Genomic DNA, 19,554 nt, shown 5'->3' with positions numbered 1-19,554 from the left:
CAATTTCTACCCTGTTTGGCTTATATCATGAGCAGCAGAATAATGTTAGGTGTTTTCGCTAATACTAAGGCTTGTTGTCCCGTATTAGTTTTGTACTTACACTCCAATTTTGGTAATAAAATTTGTTTGTTTACCAAAAAAAGTATTTTTTTAATGTTAAGGTGTTTTAATATATAACAAATAATATAACTTATTATGTGACACCCTTTCATTCTTATTCTTAGTATGTCGCAATTTTTATTTTTTTTACTTTTTTACATTTAGGAATATTTAATATAAACGTTATTGTACCCATAATAAAGTGATTTATAACACAAATATGTAAGACTTATTTTAAAACACTAAGTTTCACAAATGATTTATTTTTTTAAAACAAAATATTAAGTTAAATAATACCACATAAATTATGACCAAAGCAATGTTTGTCAAGTCAATCCACTCAAACTAGTGACCTTTATTCTTTAAGTTAGTGTGGGCCAGAGCCGCTAACTCGTGGCACCAACTCTCGAACATTCTTGTGCAGTAAAGGCGGCACATTGTTGGAAGAAGTAGCAAGAAACTTCTCTAAGCTTTTACAATGTACTACTACTAGAAAGTTTTAGATTTATCCTTACATCATAATGAAACCACCTTTAAATAGCCTCCTCTATAATATTGCTGAACAACAAGAAGTTCATATCGGCATAAATATATCATAAGCTGCAACCAACAACTTTTATTAATTTAACCTTGCGGGATATATCTTAATTAGAAATGGCTTTGTCACGTTTAGCTTTGAAGAATCTGCAGCAAAAGTTGAGTTCTTGCTCATCAACTCTGCTGAATTCAAGTCAGAGGAACCTCAATAATGTACAGAAACAGAGATGGTGCTCTGAACTTGTACGACGTTTCTCCACAGAAGCTGCAGTTGGCAAAGAAAAAACTGAGACCCAAGAAATAGCAGTCTCCGAAGGTGGCAAGAAATCAAAGCTATTTCCAAGGAGACGCCGCCGTGGCAATCTTTGGAGGCGCAACGACTCTGACTTTGCACCTGCTCTATGGGGTAAGGCTTCCTTCACAAACGACACACTTTTATTTACTTAATTATATATTATATCATTAACACGTGGGCGGAATATAAATTTATGAGTAAACATTCACTAAACTTACAACAAATAATTGATATTAACCCTAAACTTTAGCTAGCATTTGAACATAGATTTAATTGAAATTTAAAAAAAATAAGTTTTTCAAAGTGAGATGAAAAATAATTTTTAAAAGTTAAAATTATATTTGGACTATATATGGAAAAAAAAAAGTTTTGTTAGTGGAGAAGTTCAAAAATTACTCTAGAATTATTGGGATTTTTTTATTTCCGTCTTTCTGAGCCGAGAGTCCATCGGAAACAGTCTCCCTGCCCTTTCGGGGTAGGGGTAAGGTCTGCGTATACATTACCCTCCCCAGATCTCACTTTGTGGGATTTTACTAGGTAGTTGTTGTTGTTGTTGCAGTAGTTATTGGGATTTGAAAATTTGTTTTTAAAATCTATCAAAAAATAGTTAAAATCTATAGACCTTTAGATATTTGAAAAAAGGGATTCCAAATTTTATGGCCAAACGACAGCTTAATAATATAATGGGTTCGGTGCTAAATTTTTTAAAGATTGAACCCATAAAGTTTAAATCTCGAACACGTTTTTTTTAGGACAAGCTTGAATTTTGTTATCATCACATTTAGGAAGCACGTTTTTATTTACTTTTACCTAATATAGTCTTTTGAGTAGCGAATGATCTAGCTTTCTTAGGAAGTGGAATTCAATTTATAACTTTCGACTTAGATCATGTATACGCTAAAAAAAAATGTATATATGACGCATATATAATATATTTAGTTGTCTAAATTCTAAATTTGTTCATTGTTGGCACAGAAAATTTACCTTCAGGACTTGGAAATGCATTGTTGCAAGCCACTGAGAATATCAACAGGATATTCGAGAACCTGAATTTAAGCCCCTCGCAACTAATGGGAAGATATAAGGAGGACGAGAAGAGCTACAAAATCCGATACGATTTGCCAGGGCTAAGCAAGGAGGACGTGAAGATCACAGTGGAAAATGGAGTTGTAACAATAAAAGGTGAACACAAGGAAGAACAAGAAGAAGGTTCAGATGACGAGTTCTGGTCGTCTTCAAGAAGCTATGGATACTACAATAATAGCATCGTCCTACCTGAAGATGCTAAGGTTGACGAGATCAAGGCTGAAATGAAAGATGGTGTTTTGACAATCGTTATTCCTAAAACTGAGATACCTAAGAAAGATGTCAAGGAAATTCAGGTTATGTGAGGTTCTTTTGTTCGATAAAGTAATATCAGTACATATGTTGTAGTGTCCTAATTCCAAGTTATGTGTGAGCTTTTGCTTTTGTTATTAAATATGACTGTTATTTACTCTCTACTAAGTGGGCGTCTGGACATAAGTATTGTAAAATTTCAAAAATAATGTGATATTTTTTTCAAGTCAAAATGGTATTCGAAATTTAGAGTTGTGTTTGGATATGAGTATAATTATGTGTTGTTTTGAAGTTTTGTGAGTGATTTGAATGAAAATTTTACTTAGCGTTTGGTCATAGATCCCAAATTTATTTTGAAAAATCTGATTTAGGTGAAGTTTGGTTTGAAGATGAAAATGTATTTGGACATAAATTTTGAAAACATATTTTCTAACTTTATTTTGGAAAAACATGTATATAATTTTCAAGTTTTGGGATTTTGGCCCAAAATCAGCTCAATAGCTGATTTTGGGATTTGGGTTTGAGATTTGGGATTTGGCCAAAATATGGGCAAAATTTATGGACAAATATGAGTTTTGAAAATAAATTTTAAATTTATTTTGGCAAAATTCATGGTCAAACCTTAAAAAATAATTTTTTGGAGTTTTTTAAATTTTTAAAAATTTTTAAAATACATCTTTAAGTGAAAATTGTAAATTTTATAAATAAAAACTGATTTAAAAAAAAGAAAGAAACGGAAAAAAGGGATGGATTCTTTTTATGTCCAAACGAACTCTAAGTTATACTCCCTTCGATTTATTTAAGTAGAGTAAATAAATACAAATATGTCTAGACTAATTTTTAAAAGATTAGAAAAAATTATAAATTATCCATTGTGTATGGATATCAGAGGAAAGCATGATCTAACATGGCTTCGAGTTAAGCCTAGGGATTTCACGTATCAGAGCCCGGGGAGGACCAATGGTGCATTTGGGACAGGAAACGGCCGAGCATTGGGCTCGAGCAGAGTGAAGAGCCAAAACTAAGGGAAAAGACAGTTAGACAGGATAAGGGAGGACCCGAAACATCCGCCCTCAACTTGATGTTGCAACGTAAAACTTACCCGATATCAACGGCGTATCAATGTTTACCGGAAAGAAAAGACTTTTTACCTTATTTAGACTTGTATTCGGATTGAAATTCCCCTACTATATAAAGGGAAAACCTTTTATTTTGAGCACCGCTGTTGGCTTGCATATCAAACCAATAAAATTAAGTTTCGTTCTCTAGTTAGTGTTCAAAGTATTCTTCAGCTGCTTGTTTATTGAGTTGCAACCGAATCGTTCCGAGGGTTGGATAGGAACAGATTTCCAAACGTGCAAAGCTAGATTTAATCTTCCTTCGCATTTGGTTTGATCGCCTTGTTTTTTTTTTTTTTAATTCAATTATTTGTTGTTTTCAATTCATTCGAGTTAAATTAAATCACATATCCTTTAAATCGAATAGAGTCAATTATTACTTATTTTAAGGGTAAACATCCATATAAACAAATTAAACTTTTGGGTTGACTTGATTGGTTTTTTCTTTTACAGGACCCAATTAACCAAACCAAACCAAGTATCGGTCTTTTAAGTGGGTTGATTCAATCTTTCCGTTCAGTTCCATTTTTCAATTTTTCTTGAATCCTTCAACTTCCCATAACGAGCGTTTGGCGTAAAGAAACATAATTTTTTGGTTTATTAAGAAAGGAACTTACCTAGCTACCACACTCGTGTTTGCTCAATTAATTTCATAACACGAAGTCCATGTAACATTAAACCACAAGTTCATCTGCATTCAATTAATACTTTAATTCGATTGGTCTCTACCGAATAGGAGCAAGAGACTTGGAGGCAACAACTAGAATAAAATATTATTGTGAAATGCCATATCATCAGATTTACCTATCAGAATCCGAACAGACTAACTACTAGATCTACTTATCATCGTCAGTATAACCATAAAAGAGATCATTAAAAAGTGTGAGCCATTACCGCGCTCCATTTTGTATCCGTGGTTATCTTTCTAGCTGTCACCATTTAATTAAAGGAGTTTAAAAATGATCCAGTGGCCACATGGAAAACATACTCCCTTGACTTCTCACCATTAGTATAATTGAATTAGAAGACTTCCTATTTTGAAACTTTCTCACCATGCAGTTTAAGAGTTAAGATCAACTCAAAATTCCTTCCTTTATATAAAATTATGTAGACATATAATTATATCATCCATCTCTAGCAAGCAAGAAATTAACAACTTCCTCACTTACTTTCTTTTTTCAATAACTCACAGAACTTCGTTCATTTCAAACGAAATATTGTTGAGAGTAATTAGACTTGAAGGGCCAAAACAAATTTACCTTGAAGGGTAATTTAGACTATTTATAAACTAGTTAGTTAAGAAGTTTGTTAGTCCTTGACAGCTAAGTATAGACAGGTGGTATATAAGGAAAAATTTTATTTTGTGCCTCACACAACTGACATTAGTTGTATGAGGCATCTTTTTTGTCTCACAACTCTATGGGTCCCAAAATTTTGTGGACCCAGATGTGTAAGATATGGGTCCATAAATATGTGAGATAAAAAGAGGCCCTCACCCAACTAGTGTAAGTTGTGTGAGACACAAAATAAAATCACTTCTGTACAAGAAAGTTACGTGTATTTCATTTTTCTCAGCTTTTCAATGAAGCGATTTCTCTCCAAACACAAATCTTCATTTTCTCCCATTTCTCGGCATGTTATCTTCTTCATCAAGCTCTAAATTCTACATGGTAACAGAGCAGAGAGCTATGGATTGTAGCTTATAAATTGATCTGATTCTTCTTCTGCTCGTACTCTTCGAATTTTCTCTTCCAAAATCGATCTGACTCAAATTGTAGCTCAATTTTTTTTTCTCTCAAGCCCTAGTCTGCACACTAATGGCGATAGATGACTTAGAGAAAGAAACACAGCGACTACAACAGAAATTTCTCAACTATCATCTGATGATAAATTTGAAGAAGGCGTCACAGTCTCAGTTACTCACCCACTCTTATCTTGCCCCTAGGGAAACCACTGGTATTTCTCTTATCTCCTTTCAGCAAACTGACACCGACAATATCTCACTATGGCATTAATCTATGTTAATTGCTCTGCTTGGCCGCAATAAGCTTGGAATTGTGGATGGCAGATAGAAGAAGGAGAGATTTCGTGAAAACTATTGGTACCAATGGGAAAGGTGCAATGCAATTGTATTGTCGTGGCTAATGAATGTAGCTGGTCCAAACCTAATCATTATAATTTCTTACGCTACCAATGCCCACGCAATATGGATTGATCTGCAAGAGGGATTTGACAAAGTAAATGATACTCGTTGCTACAATTTACACAAAGAAATTGCTACTCTAAGTCAAGGTACTTCATCTGTTTTTGTTTATTGTTCCAAGCTTAAGGACCTTTGGAATGAAGCAAAGGCTCTAGTGTCCAGTCCTGGTTGTGATTATGTCAAATCTAGGGGTTTTATTGTGCATCTACGCAAACAGAAATTGTATCAATTTTTTATGGGCTTAAATGACTCCTACTCACAAACTCGCAGTCAAATTCTTATGATAAAGCCAATACCCTCTATAATTCAAGCCTATGTTATGCTAGTCAGTGATGAGAGTCAAAGAACCGTGGCAGCCACTGCTGGTATTTTAGGTCCTCTATCTAATGTACACTATGAGTCAACTGCATTATACAATTCTAAACCACTGGCAATCAAAAGTTCAGGAAGAATTACAACATACATTATGAATTCTGCAAACTTAAAGGAGACAACAAAGAAAACTGCTATAAAATTGTTGGTTACCCGCTCGACTTTAAGCATAAGAGGAAAGAGGGAGCATCTACCACAGCTGCTTACACTGTCTTCTCAGTGACACATAATGTGAATATACCTCAATCTCCGGGTCTAGGAAGTCCTGCACCTTAATTGTATATGCCTAAAGGTTGCATTCCAATTGCATCTCAAATACCTACTACAGAAGGTCAATCCACCTCCTCTGTGCCAGTGCATTAAGAACTTCCACAAGCTCCAATGACTCTCACAAAGGATCAATATGATCAAATTATTCAGTTTCTCAATAAGACATCTTGTTCCTCGTCTGCTGCTAATGCTGCAGGTATAAGTACTACCTTCTTAGCAACTGATAATATACAACAATGCATTATTGACACTGGTGCTATCGAGCACATGCTCTCTGATCCTAGTCTGTTAACCAAGTTTACAGTTGATCCTCCTTACTCTAAGAAGGTATTCTTACCTAATGGAGATGTTTCATAGGTTAAACATATTGGTACTAGTGCCATATAAGAGAAAAGTACAATTAAAAACGTGCTTTATATACCACAGTTCAAGTTTAACTTGCTATCTGTGTCAAAGGTTACCAAAGAGCTGTAGTGTTAAGTTGCCTTCTATCCTGATTTTTGCATATTTCAGGATCTCTTTAGTGGGAGGGTGAAGACGATTGGTAGAGAATATAAAGGTTTATACATATTGCCCTCTTGGATTTCATCGACTGTCAACAAACAAACTGCAGAAGTTTCACTAGCAACCACACAGAATAAAGACATTTTTCTACTAAGGAGACACAAGAAATGTGGATCTCAAGCTATGGAAAAGAAGAGTTGATTATGTGTCATCATCAGTTCTTAATTAGCTATTTTCAATCAAGCAAGAGAGTTGTATTTCTGTTGTGAAGGAATGTTCTGTTTGTCCATATGCCAAGCTGGCTAGACTAACTTTTCCTAGTAGTACTAATAAAAGCGTAGCTTGCTTTAAATTGTTACATTTAGATGTATGAGGACCTTACAACACTGCAACTACTGATGGAAATAGATATTTCTTTACTGTGGTGGGCGATTACTCTAGAATGACCTGGATTTTTCTTTTAAAACTCAAGCTAGATGTATGTGTTGTATTGCATGATTTCTTGGTGCATGTGAAGACATAGTTTAACAAATAAGTTATGTGAGACCTTCTTTTTCACTTCTAGACTCCATAAGGACTTGTTCATCAACAACCTTTCTATTACTCCTTGTAAGAGGAGTCCTGGCAGGAGGATCACACCTTTCCTTGTTGGGACTGCTGACTTTGTAGCTTTCGCAGGAGTCTTCTTGGGTTTCTTTCCTGCCTCAGATAGTGGCATATCATCTTCATCACTCAGATAGTGGCATATCATCTTCATCACTGCTAACTACTTCATCTCCAATGAAAGGAGTTAACAGAGACCCAAGTTCTTGAGCCCTTGTCTCTTCACCAGTTTTTTCTGAAGGGGCTACGACAGTGTTCCCAATGATCATAAAGCCTTCAGATTCCTCACTCACATTCTCATTTTCTTCCTCACTCTCTTCATCACCTCATTCACTCTCACTTACCTTTTCTTGATCCTCACCCTCACTTTTAGAGTCGTCCTTTTCCTCACTATGATTTTCTTTTTTTGCGAAATCATTAACTTGTTCACCTGTCTTATCATCTGTATCACTCTCCTTCTCATCTTCAGATGCTCCCTCATTCTCCCTCATGCAACTATTGATGGAAATAGATATTTCTTTACTGTGGTGGACGATTAATCTAGAATGACCCGGATTTTCCTTTTAAAACTCAAGTCAGATATATGTGTTGTATTGCATGATTTCTTTAGTGCATGTGAAGACATAGTTTAACAGATAAGTTAAGTGTGTTAGATACGATAATGGGCTGAATTTGTTAACTTTATCTGTAATACACTGTTTAAAAGACTTGGTATTGTTCATCAAAGAACTCATGTTTATACTTCTGAGCAAAATGGAGTTGCTAAAAGAAAACATAGGCACATTATAGAAGTGTGTCGAGCCTTGAGGTTTCAGGGTCACATCCCATTAAAATTCTGGGGACACTGTGTGTTGGGAGCTGTATATCTTATTAATAGGATGTCGTCTTCACAGCTAGGTCACAAATCTTCATATGAATTATTTTGGCTAGATTCAAGCCAATCGGAGTTGGAAAATCGAGGGAAAGGCCTTCTTATTGATTGATTGAGTGAGGTTTGAGGTAAGTGACTTGTCTAACCTTGTGTGCGGGAAATTCCCCTTAGGATTTGGTACTATTAGGATAAATTGCAATACGTGAAGGCCGTGTACGTGAGGTGACGAGTGCGTACTCGGGCTAATTGTTGAAAATTCGAGTTTTGCTAAGTAGTTTCCTTTTTATTTCCATAATTGAGTTACTCTAGCATGTGTTGTCATCATGTTTAGCCTAATTTCACATGTCTTCGTGTCTTATCTCTTATTTGCAATTTGTACAACCTGCTTACTTGAATTACCTGTTTCTTTGATTCCGTATTCATTCTTTAATTGTAAGATTCCTTGCTTGTACTATCATTTTCTCATTTGTTATGTATAGATTTCGTGATTTATCTGTTGAGATGCCTGTTGGGTTTTGGCACGAGGTTTTTGCCGTGCGAGTTGTGATTGTGGCACGAGGTTTCTGTCGTGTGGATGGTTATTGTGGCACGAGATTCTGCCGTGCGGATTGTTACTGAGGCACGAGGTTTCTGCCGTGCGGTGGTTATTGTTTGCACGAGGTTTCTGTCGTGCCGTTGTGAGATATTTACTTTTGGACTATGAGGCGGTACCTCGGGAGCGACCCTGTTGTTCTCCTCTATTTGTTGTATTGTTGTTATTGTTGTTATTGTTGTTGTTGTTGTTGTTGGTGTTCCTTAACTTGTAAGATTCTTGTTTTCTTACGTGTTGTAATTGTCTCCTTGATTCCGTGTTGTTTCCTTCTGTCGATTTCTATGGTTGTACTCCTCTGTCATTTCATTATGTCTCTATATCTTCTGCCCTATCTTTCCTATTATTTCCAGTAGGGCCCTGACCTAACCTCGTCACTACTCTATCGAAGCAGAGGCGGACCCAGGATTTAAAAATGACGTGGGCACCATTATCTTTAATATAGACGGAGTGGAGAACTTTACCGAGAGTTGTTGGGTTCCGGCGGATGGCGTCAAACTTTCGGCGATGACCGACATGTATGAGTGAGTGAGGAGGTGAAGTTGGGTATGGAATTTGGAAAAAGGAAAGAGAGAAGTGATTTGGAGCTTTTAAGGCCGAGGTTTAATCAAAACAAAAAAGAGTTGAAAAAAAAAAGATTAAAAGAAAAAAGGTTTTGGGGGGAGAGGCGAGGAGAGAGGAATGAAACCTAAGGTAAAAAGGCAAGACATGAACAAATAATCTAAGCTAGAGTTAATATTTCAGGTGAGGGAGTAGGGATCCAACCCAGGACATCCCACACTACAGTAGAGGTAAAATAGCAGATTCTACCAGTGCCCCAAACGAGCTTTTGTGCATTAGGGTGCCTAATTAAATATATACCTGTTCAAGGTATATATACATATAATACATATATATACAGAATTTTTTCCGAGGTTTACGGGGTCCGGTGACCCCCCTACCATACACGTAGGTCCACCTCTATATCGAGGTTAGACTTGGCACTTACTAGGTACCGTTGTGGTGTACTCATACTACTCTTCTGCACATCTTTTTGTGTAGATCCAGGTACTTTCTATCAGACCAGATATCAGTGAGCTAGTTTGTACGTGGAGACTTCAAGGTATATCTACCAGCGTCTGCAGACCTCGGAGTCCCCCTCTATCTCTATTATGTTGTTTTCCTCATTTTCATTAGACTCTGATGTGTAGAGATATTAGTACTTCTCTTTAGAGCTTGTGACTTATTTTCATCGGGTTTTGTGAGTTGTAATTATTTTGAATTGCAGTTTTTATTTATTTCAGATTTTGAGGTGTGAGTTTCAGTTTAATATTCGGTTATTCCGCATAATTGTTAGGCTTACCTAATTTTAGACACTAGGTGCCGTCGTGACATCCTACGAAAGAAAGTTGGGGTCGTGACAAAGTAGAAGCCAAGATTTCGAACTTTAAACATGTTATACTTAATTTACGTTGCAGCAAACCAATGATTGAATTTAGATTAGCGTAAACTTTTCTTACTACTAGCTTGTATTTGATTCAGCTTTGTGTTAATTAGATATTGTATTGTTTCAAAGATATTTTTGAGTTGATTAGTAAATAATATTTTTGCAATTATCTTGTGAAGTACCATATAATTGCACTAAATTATATAAAATTGTAGATATAGGAGCTGGAGATAAAGAGGAGGAAATTAGGAGCATCAGGATGGCGGGGAAGGTTGAGGTCATAAATTGTTCAGATATATTTTAAAAACTTTCTATTATGTAAAATACATTGTATCAAAATATATTTATACATATTATTTATAAAAGCAAATCTAACGTTATATATTACGTGTAAATGTTAAAGTGAAACTTTTCAGATTTACAATTCAACGACAATATAAATAAAAACAGATAGTTAACAAATGCTATTCCTAAACTAATTGGGTGAGAAAATAATATTAATTAATAGTAATATAACATATTATTAATAACAAAATAGATATAAATTTTAACATTGTCAATATAAAATGTTATTAGATATTAACAATAAAATATGTTTGGATAATGCTTTTATCTAAAAAATGCATTGCGGTAATTATTATTTTTGAAATTAAAGCAAAAATATGAGTACCTTTCACCAACAAGGGTACCAACAAAACGAGTCCTCTTGTAGAAAAGGCTGAATTAATGCTAATAACAACAAAAATAGTTTTCACCAAGCTTTTCCTAATTTCCACCCACTTAGACGCTAGGTCAAATATTATTTGAAACAATTCTGTCATGCCGATATTATTACGCACTTTCATGTAAGCCACTGCTCCAATGCGGTGGGCAGTCAAAGTCCCTCATAGGTTGAAATAGTAATGCGGTCTAGTCCATTGTCTATGTTTCTATCTCTAGCAACTTTATTGCTTCCGATATGTATTTTCGATGCATGCTCATTCGCGTAATTTGCCCATTCATCTCTAACAACCAAAGGGCTTTGACGAGCTGTTAAATCCATATGAAGCAAGACAAAATCTGCAATGAGGAATTTTCATTCTCCCAATTGGTTTATGCGGCCTCGTATGTGGAGAATATTAAATCATACATCTCCCTGTTTGAGTTGCACACTATAGCCCCTAACTTCAATAGATCTGGGGTTAGATACCACATGTGTGGACGTGAATGTAAGCATTCCATGGAACAATGTAGAAGGTGTGGCGAAGCTCATATTAGCTTGTTTGGCTTCACCGTATTCCCAATTAAGATGGCGCTAACCATAGTAGGGTTTTTTGTTCTCCTACATATTCTTCTGCTCCAGCAAAGGAATGATAGAATCAATGGAAGATGTTTATCTTTAGATAGAAAAGTCCTAATCAGTAATTCTACAGCCCTAATAAATACTAGAAGCAAGCAAACAGAAACTCTAAATTTTTCACTGAAACATAGAAGCTTAAATGTGTTCACACTATTTTGATAAAAAAAATTGGATTACATTTCCTTGAACCCACAATTTTCTGACCCTCCATCGTAAGCTTCTTTGTTCCAAAGCATAATGCACTATTAGAAATCTGCCAAAAACCGACCAACTTATCTGCCAAAAACCGACCAAAGTTGGTCGATTATGGCCAATTACCGACCAAAACGCGACCATTTACGTGTGGACGGTATTTTGACGGTCGGTTAAGAATACCGACCAAAGCTGGTCGGAAATTACCGACCAACGTTGGTCGGTCAATTAAATTCAAAAAAAAAATATTGCAAAAAAAAAACCGACCAAAGTTGGTCGGTATTTTAATTATGTAATCAAAAGATNGTTGTCGAATGAGCATTAGTTTAACTGCTTTCTTGCTTTGCAGACGTATATGTTGGAGGTAGAAAATATTCGTAGGGCCAATGTCCGATCGAGGATCTTCTTGCAGATGCTGGGAAAATACCGCCGCTATCACGATAGGTGCCGTGAGTTGCACGAACGGTTAAGGACTGATCCCCGCAACCGGGCTTTGGGCGAGGAGTTGGAGAAGAGGGACCAGGAGCTAATGCAGGCGCTCTGCAGAAAGAGCGAGCTTGAAGAGCAAATCCGCCTCAAGGACAATGAGCTCAAGGTCGGCAAAGGGGTCGCTGCGGAATGCGAGCACCTGTAGGGCAAGTTACGAGCAATGCAGTTGGAAATGGAGTAGAGCCAGGCCAGAGCAGCGGAGATGAGCACCGAATGGAGCGGGAAGTTGACCATGCTGGAGAGCAAAGTCGCCGATTTGAAGCGTATGGAGAGGGCAGCGTTGGATGCTTCGACGAGGGCAGCGGCCTTGGAGGCGGCAATTCGTGTACATGAGTCTGAGCGAGAGTCAGAGAGAGATACTGCGGCCCTTAGGGAGGTGAGGCTCGAGGAGCGGATTGGCACGGTTGACCTGGAGGCCTTAGCCTTGTCAGATCGGGTTGCGGCCTTGGAGGAGGAGAATCAGCGACTGAGGGCCCATGCTGGATCATCTCGTGCCGCTGTTCCCCGCCAGGTTCATGAACTCTGGGTCTATGCTGAAGCTCAACATGATATTTTCAAGAACTTGTGGGAGGCGGGCACCGTGACTGAGGTAGCTTTTGAGGAGGCACGCCAGAAGGCTCGTGAGGCTCGAGCCAGCTGTAGATATGATGTGGCGACACCCGAAGCTGATGGGGACGCCAGTGGTGATGATGACAACGATGGTGTTGGCGCCGAGTGAGAGAAAATTGTATTTCGTTGTTTGTCGTCTCTTTTCTTTCTTCTATTTTTTTAGTTGGCTGGCCTGGACCAGATGTAAGCGGCAATAGCCCGCATTTCTGACTTCATGGATAAAGAATTCTTCTTCGCTTATTGCTTTGTATTCCAGTTCTCTGGTGACTTACGATCTATTCGCGGGGTGGGGGCTCATCTGACGAGTCCCCGATTCCCCTTATGTGATGAAAATTTCTGGTCGTGGGTTTCGTTACGAACCTTTCGAGAGGATAGCTCATCTTGGTTTGAGCGAGATCGAACCTGTCGCTCCTTGAGGGTATTCAGTCAGCCTAAATCCCAGTTCGAGCGAGGTCGAACTGTCGAGCTCTGATGGCGAAGGCACTTAGCCTGAGTCCCAGTTCGAGCGAGGTCGAACTGTCAAACTTTGATGGCGAAGGCACTTAGCCTGAGTCCCAGTTCGAACGAGGTCGAACTGTCAAACTTTGATGGCGAAGGCACAGCCTGAGTCCCAGTTCGAACGAGGTTGAACTGTCAAACTTTGATGGCGAAGGCACTTAGCCTGAGTCCCAGTTCGAGCGAGGTCGAACTGTCAAACTTTGATGGCGAAGGCACTTAGCCTGAGTCCCAGTTCGAGCGAGGTCGAACTGTCAAACTTTGATGGCGAAGGCACTTAGCCTGAGTCCCAGTTCGAGCGAGGTCGAACTGTCAAACTTTGATGGCGAAGGCACTTAGCCTGAGTCCCAGTTCGAGCGAGGTCGAACTGTCAAACTTTGATGGCGAAGGCACTTAGCCTGAGTCCTAGTTCAAGCGAGGTCGAACTGTCAAACTTTGATGGCGAAGGCACTTAGCCTGAGTCCCAGTTCGAGCGAGGTCGAACTGTCAAACTTTGATGGCGAAGGCACTTAGCCTGAGTCCCAGTTCGAGCGAGGTCGAACTGTCAAACTTTGATGGCGAAGGCACTTAGCCTGAGTCCCAGTTCGAGCGAGGTCGAACTGTCAAACTTTGATGGCGAAGGCACTTAGCCTGAGTCCCAGTTCGAGCGAGGTCGAACTGTCAAACTTTGATGGCGAAGACACAGCCTGAGTCCCAGTTCGAGCGAGGTCGAACTGTCAAACTTTGATGGCGAAGGCACTTAGCCTGAGGCCCAGTTCGGGCGGGGTCGAACTGTCAAACTTTGATGGCGAAGGCACTTAGCCTGAGTCCCAGTTCGAGCGAGGTCGAACTGTCAAACTTTGATGGCGAAGGCACAGCCTGAGCCCCAGTTCGAACGAGGTCGAACTGTCAAACTTTGATGGCGAAGGCACTTAGCCTGAGTCCCAGTTCGAGCGAGGTCGAACTGTCAAACTTTGATGGCGAAGGCACTTAGCCTGAGTCCCAGTTCGAGCGAGGTCGAACTGTCAAACTTTGATGGCGAAGGCACTTAGCCTGAGTCCCAGTTCGAGCGACGTTGAACTGTCAAACTTTGATGGCGAAGTCACTTAGCCTGAGTCCAAGTTCGAACGAGGTCGAACTGTCAAACTTTGATCGCGAAGGCACTTAGCCTGAGTCCTAGTTTGAAAGAGGTCGAACTGTCAAACTTTGATGGCGAAGGCACTTAGCCTGAGTCCGCTGTTTACATCGATAGTTCAACTCCTCGGGCGTTAAGTGTCGGCTTCGCTTTGGACTGTGGTTGTATGTTGTACCCGTGCTATGATTGTCCGCTTGGCCGTGGCACTCAGGTTGATCTGAGGCGATTTTTGATTCTTCGTTTGAAACGCCTCTGCGCTGGTTTTCGGCCCGGTATAGTATGGTGGATGAGGGGGGGAGATGCTCCATTCTTTTGCCCGGCGCTCGGGAGGAGAAGGGTCAACAGGGTGGAAGATTTCTGGATCCCGACGGGGCATTCGATTCTTTTTTTTTTGTGTTTGATGCGCCTCCCTTGACTCTGGTTTGAGTCGATTTTTCTTCTTGGTGTTTCTTTTTCATCGATCCAGGAAGAACTAAGTATTTTCACTAGGAAATCCCCACAGACGGCGCCAAATTGTTTGACTCAAAAGTTGTTTAACACTTTTTAAGCAAATCAATTGATATAGATGAAGGGGTAAATCGTAGTCAACCTTAATTAACATTGGATCAAAGAACATAATCATTAAAGATAGAAGAATCAATTGAAATAACACCTGGGAGATTTTATTGACTATAGAAATTCGGTCTGCCTCTCTTTGAAGAGGTTCAGGAGATTACAATCAAGTCCTTTTATCCTCCTTGGAGGTGGAATCTCTCTTTCTCTCTTTCTAAAACTGTTTTGTCTTTCTTTCATGGAGTTCTCCCCCGTTTCTGGATCCTCCGGCCCCCCTCCCTTCAGGGGTTCTTCTGCCCTCTATTTATAGCCCAAAACTTCTCATGCTTATCATATTTTGTTCGGGCCGGGTCGGGGAGGTGATCTCTCCTCATGGGGAGGCCTCGACCTCGACGCTCACGTCGTAAATAACAGCGATTAGGCGAAGTCGAGTTCGTTGATTACCGCTGCAGGGGTGGTCGGGACGGGATCATTGCTGCTGTGGTCGTATGGTCAAATTTTGACCAATACAAATCCTGCATTCCATGTCTCACAATTAAAACCATGTTACTCTCTACCTTCAACAATTACTTATCCCCCAGTAGTTGCTCTCTCTAGTCCATATATACTGCCCTCAACCACTCAAAGTTCTGGATAGAAGGATGGTACAAAAAGAGAAAAAGGACGTGACCAAGGTGTTTGTCCAATGACCAGTTACCAGCGGAACAAGCAACCTGGGAAGACTACCATGCTCTATTGATCAAATTTCCTTATTTCCGTCCTTGAGGACAAGGAAGCTCTTAAGGGGAAAGAACTGAGAAGAGGCAAGAGAGTATTTAAGGAAGTTAAGGTCGTTATGTTATTATAATTAAAAGAGAGAAATAAGTTTTGAAAGAATGCAGTTAGCTAGGCCCCTACTTAAATGATGACGATTTGTACTTAATACGTATTTTACGCCTTGTAGGAGTTGATTTTGCGTTAAGAAGATATATTGGCGCTAAATGGAATAATTTGGAGCTTTGAAGTCTGAGTAAAAATCCGAGGAATTAAATCGGATCGCGTTCGGGGGATCGAAGACCAAGTTGGAATATCAAGAAGTGAAGAAAAAAAACTACTCTGAGATTTTTGCACTACCGCGCCGCATGGGGCACCACTAGGCACGGCGCGACAGTGCAGGGTGGCTTTTCTGATAAAAAGTTTTGCTCTCTGAACTTCTCCACTAGCGCATAATTTCGCTGACAAGTTTTCCACTTCAGCTTGGAAAGGGTAGTTCCGTCCGAACCCGCTTCTACATGGTATAAATACACTAAAAATACTTTTGACCTACGGAAGATTGGGAGAATATGGTTTCAAGACACAAGATTTCATTATCTTTCTACCAATTCAATACGAGAGTTTGGAATGCACCGTTGGATTGATATTTTCTTATTCTTTAACTCTATTTGTGTTGACTTCCTCCATGATTATGGAGTAGTTTACCTTATAGTTTGACATGATTTACTGACTCGACTGTTATCTATGGATTTGATTATTGTTTGATTGCTTGAATTTGTTAAAGGAGCTTTAACTATAGTTGTGATTTTATTCATTATCGCATTTAATCAGAAGAGAAGCATAATTTTGAATATTGTTGCAACGCGTGCCTTAATTTATTTTGGTTCTTCTTTAAATTAATTGAAAGAGCTTTGTGATCTACCTTTTAAATTAAGATTGAGAAATATTCATGAGAAGTTTCTCTTAGACCATTCTTACCAATAGATTCTTGCAAGTTTTACCGCACTTCATATTAGCTTTAACGCTTTAGATTTAATCGAGAGAGGAACCTATCAAAATAATATGATAATAATCTGTTGAATTCTTGAGAACCAATAGAACATTAAGAGTGAAATTTAACATTGAAATTCCACGATAACAATCTTGCACCTATCATGTCATGATCGTTATTTCTTATACGGATAACAAACCAGTTCTACTAATCTCTAGTTCTTCGTGATCAATTGTTATTTGTTTTACTTTTCGTAGTTAATTATAGTTCATAATCATATCAATCAAAGTGTTAGTCCTCCTGGATAGCAATTAACTTGAAATTATTCGAAAATCATTTTAATTCAATCTCCTATGAAGATGATGATTAAACTATACTCCCTCTGTTCCAATTTATGTGAACCTATTTTCTTTTGGTCCGTTCCAAAAAGAATGACTCCTTTCTAAATTTGGCAACAATTTAGTTTAACTTACAATTCTACCCTTAATGAGAAGCTTTTATAACCAAACAAATACTTTGGGTCCCTTTTTGACTTGTTTAGGACCACAAATTCCAAAAGTATTCATTATTTCTTAAACTCTGTGCCCAATCAAACAGGTTCACATAAATTAAAATGGAGGGAGTTTTATTTTTGGCTAGCGAGCATTAATTTTCCGGTTGTGTTTTGCGCTCGTCAGTACGACAAACACTAATTTTGGCTAATAATAAGGAAACTGTGTTCTCTTTTCAAACTTCACGAACATCAATTTGGATATTAACAGATGATATCATTGGTATACTAATTTTTTTCCTTGTGCTTTTAATATTAAAAGAAAATAACAACAATATAGTTACTGCTGAGGTCCTCAGATGCAACAGTTTCTTTTATTTTTTGGAAAAAATTCTTTATCTGCATTCAAAAATGTTCAATTCCTTTGTGCAAATGACCCTTCTATCTGGTATTCTTCCACTGGATTATTGTTGTATACCTTTACTCTCACACTTGATCTTCCTATTATGGAGGATCTTCGTACACTGAATATTGGTTTTTGCCCCTCCATTCTTTCTCTGTGTAGCCTTCCCATCTATATATGATGCAGACTTGGTCTCATGCTAGCACATATACTGAACATTCACATTTTTTTAATTGATTTTTGGATCAAATCGATTCGCTTATCTATAAACCACGCTATAAATTCAACTGTACCGTTTTACAGGTAAACAGTGGGTAAGGTTGAAAAAGAGTTTGTGGAAAATATTTTTCCTTCTTTTGATCGGGGAAACAGTTAAGCCAACAAAATATGGAAAAATTGAAAAATATTTTTCGAAAAATGTTTTCATTATACCAAACACACTCTTAAAGTTAAGTTATTTTCAAATAGAGAAATATATTACTCCCTCCCTCTTAATTTATATGAAGGTATTTGACCGCTGATCACCCCAACTATGCCATATAAAAAGGACTAAGCGGTCGCTGCAAATATAATCCGGTTTACAAGTCCGGAGTCGAATCCCACAGAGAACTAAGGTTTAGCTACAGCTGTTCACTATCACCAAGAAGACAAGCTTGAACAATTCCTAACTTATAGATATTAAGATTCTTTTGTTTAACTACTTAACTAACAAATTAAAATAGTAAATTAACAACTAACGATACTGAGGGTTAGAGAAAAGATTAAGGAGGTCTAGAGTTATGATTTCCCCAATTGTCGGAATCCTTCCCGCTATGTCTTCTATAATTTCGCCCAAGTATTCTCTACCGATCATGAGCACTCTTATTACCGTAAATCTCTCCCGAATAATTACGACAATTTTCTAGACGCACTCTCCCGAGCTACGCTAGCTGGCTTTTAATACAGCTCACTTCAGATCGCACCCAAGGCTTCGTTATCCCTAATCCCACCTTTAAACCCTCGGTTATTGATCCCTTATATACTCTGGGAGTGGTGTTGTTCAACAATTACCTAAATATGCACTCTCTCCCGAGTTATGCATACTAAATAGGCACAGCTAATTGAGAGCTCTTCAATCAACCAGAATATAAACGTAGTTGAACAAATAGAGAAAAGCTATGACTCAATTATATAAAAACATAACAAGAATTTATCCTACAAAAGGTTCTATCAAAACTCTAGATAACAAATTAGCTATTCATAATAGTATGTAAAACTACAATACTAAAAGTCATAACCAACAATGAAAAATAGGAAGAGGAAGGAAAAACTCGTAGAAGAATTCTCCTCCTTGCTCCCAATGTGTTCTTGCCTCCTTAGGTCGAATCTATGTCTCAAATCTATCCTCCTTCCTTTTCTTGGCCGGCCTCCTTCGTTTAATATAGGGTTTAGGGCTTAAAATCTCGTGTTTTGCACTTTGGTCCCTGAAATTTACGCGTCCTGCTGCGGTCCTACCGCGGTTACGCCAGGACCGCGGCCAGAGTGGCCTTCAGAATCTGCAGCAGTGTTCTGCCGCGGTCCTACCGTAACCGCGGTTTTTCACCCTGTTCCGTTTAGAATTTGGAAAAACGTAAAACATGAAAGTTGTAGCCCTTTGAGTTAGCTTTCCAACCATATATTGTGGAGTCCAAATGGAGTTCTGAGCAAAACGTTATGTCTATTTTACTAGACAGTACGCAATATGCCTCCTCGAGTCTTCGTACGTACTTAATTATCAAATTTGACTCCCGAATACGATCACGGCTTAATTCCTTGGCTTTTACTCAGACTTCAAAGCTCCAAATCACTTGAATTCATTCCATAATATCTATATAGCTCAGAATCACTCCTACAAGGCATAAAACACACTGTTAGTGCAAAACA

At 38.4% G+C, this 19,554-nt stretch overlaps 2 protein-coding genes across 2 annotated transcripts; both read left to right on the top strand.

The window, feature by feature from the left end:
* On the top strand, positions 597–2,522 carry LOC109235413 (26.5 kDa heat shock protein, mitochondrial-like). The gene is made up of 2 exons (XM_019401509.1): positions 597–1,042; positions 1,907–2,522. Exons 1-2 carry the CDS (start codon positions 754–756, stop codon positions 2,320–2,322), a joined length of 705 nt encoding a protein of 234 aa, XP_019257054.1. The 5' UTR covers positions 597–753; the 3' UTR covers positions 2,323–2,522.
* LOC109235951 lies at positions 5,532–6,185 on the top strand. Its single transcript, XM_019402193.1, has one exon. It carries the CDS (start codon positions 5,532–5,534, stop codon positions 6,183–6,185), a length of 654 nt encoding a protein of 217 aa, XP_019257738.1.

This window comes from Nicotiana attenuata, chromosome 12, assembly GCF_001879085.1.
Source record: "Nicotiana attenuata strain UT chromosome 12, NIATTr2, whole genome shotgun sequence".
Taxonomy (NCBI): domain Eukaryota; kingdom Viridiplantae; phylum Streptophyta; class Magnoliopsida; order Solanales; family Solanaceae; genus Nicotiana; species Nicotiana attenuata.
The sequence above is the reverse complement of the archived record's forward strand: the minus strand, read 5'-3'. Positions and strand labels throughout refer to the sequence as shown.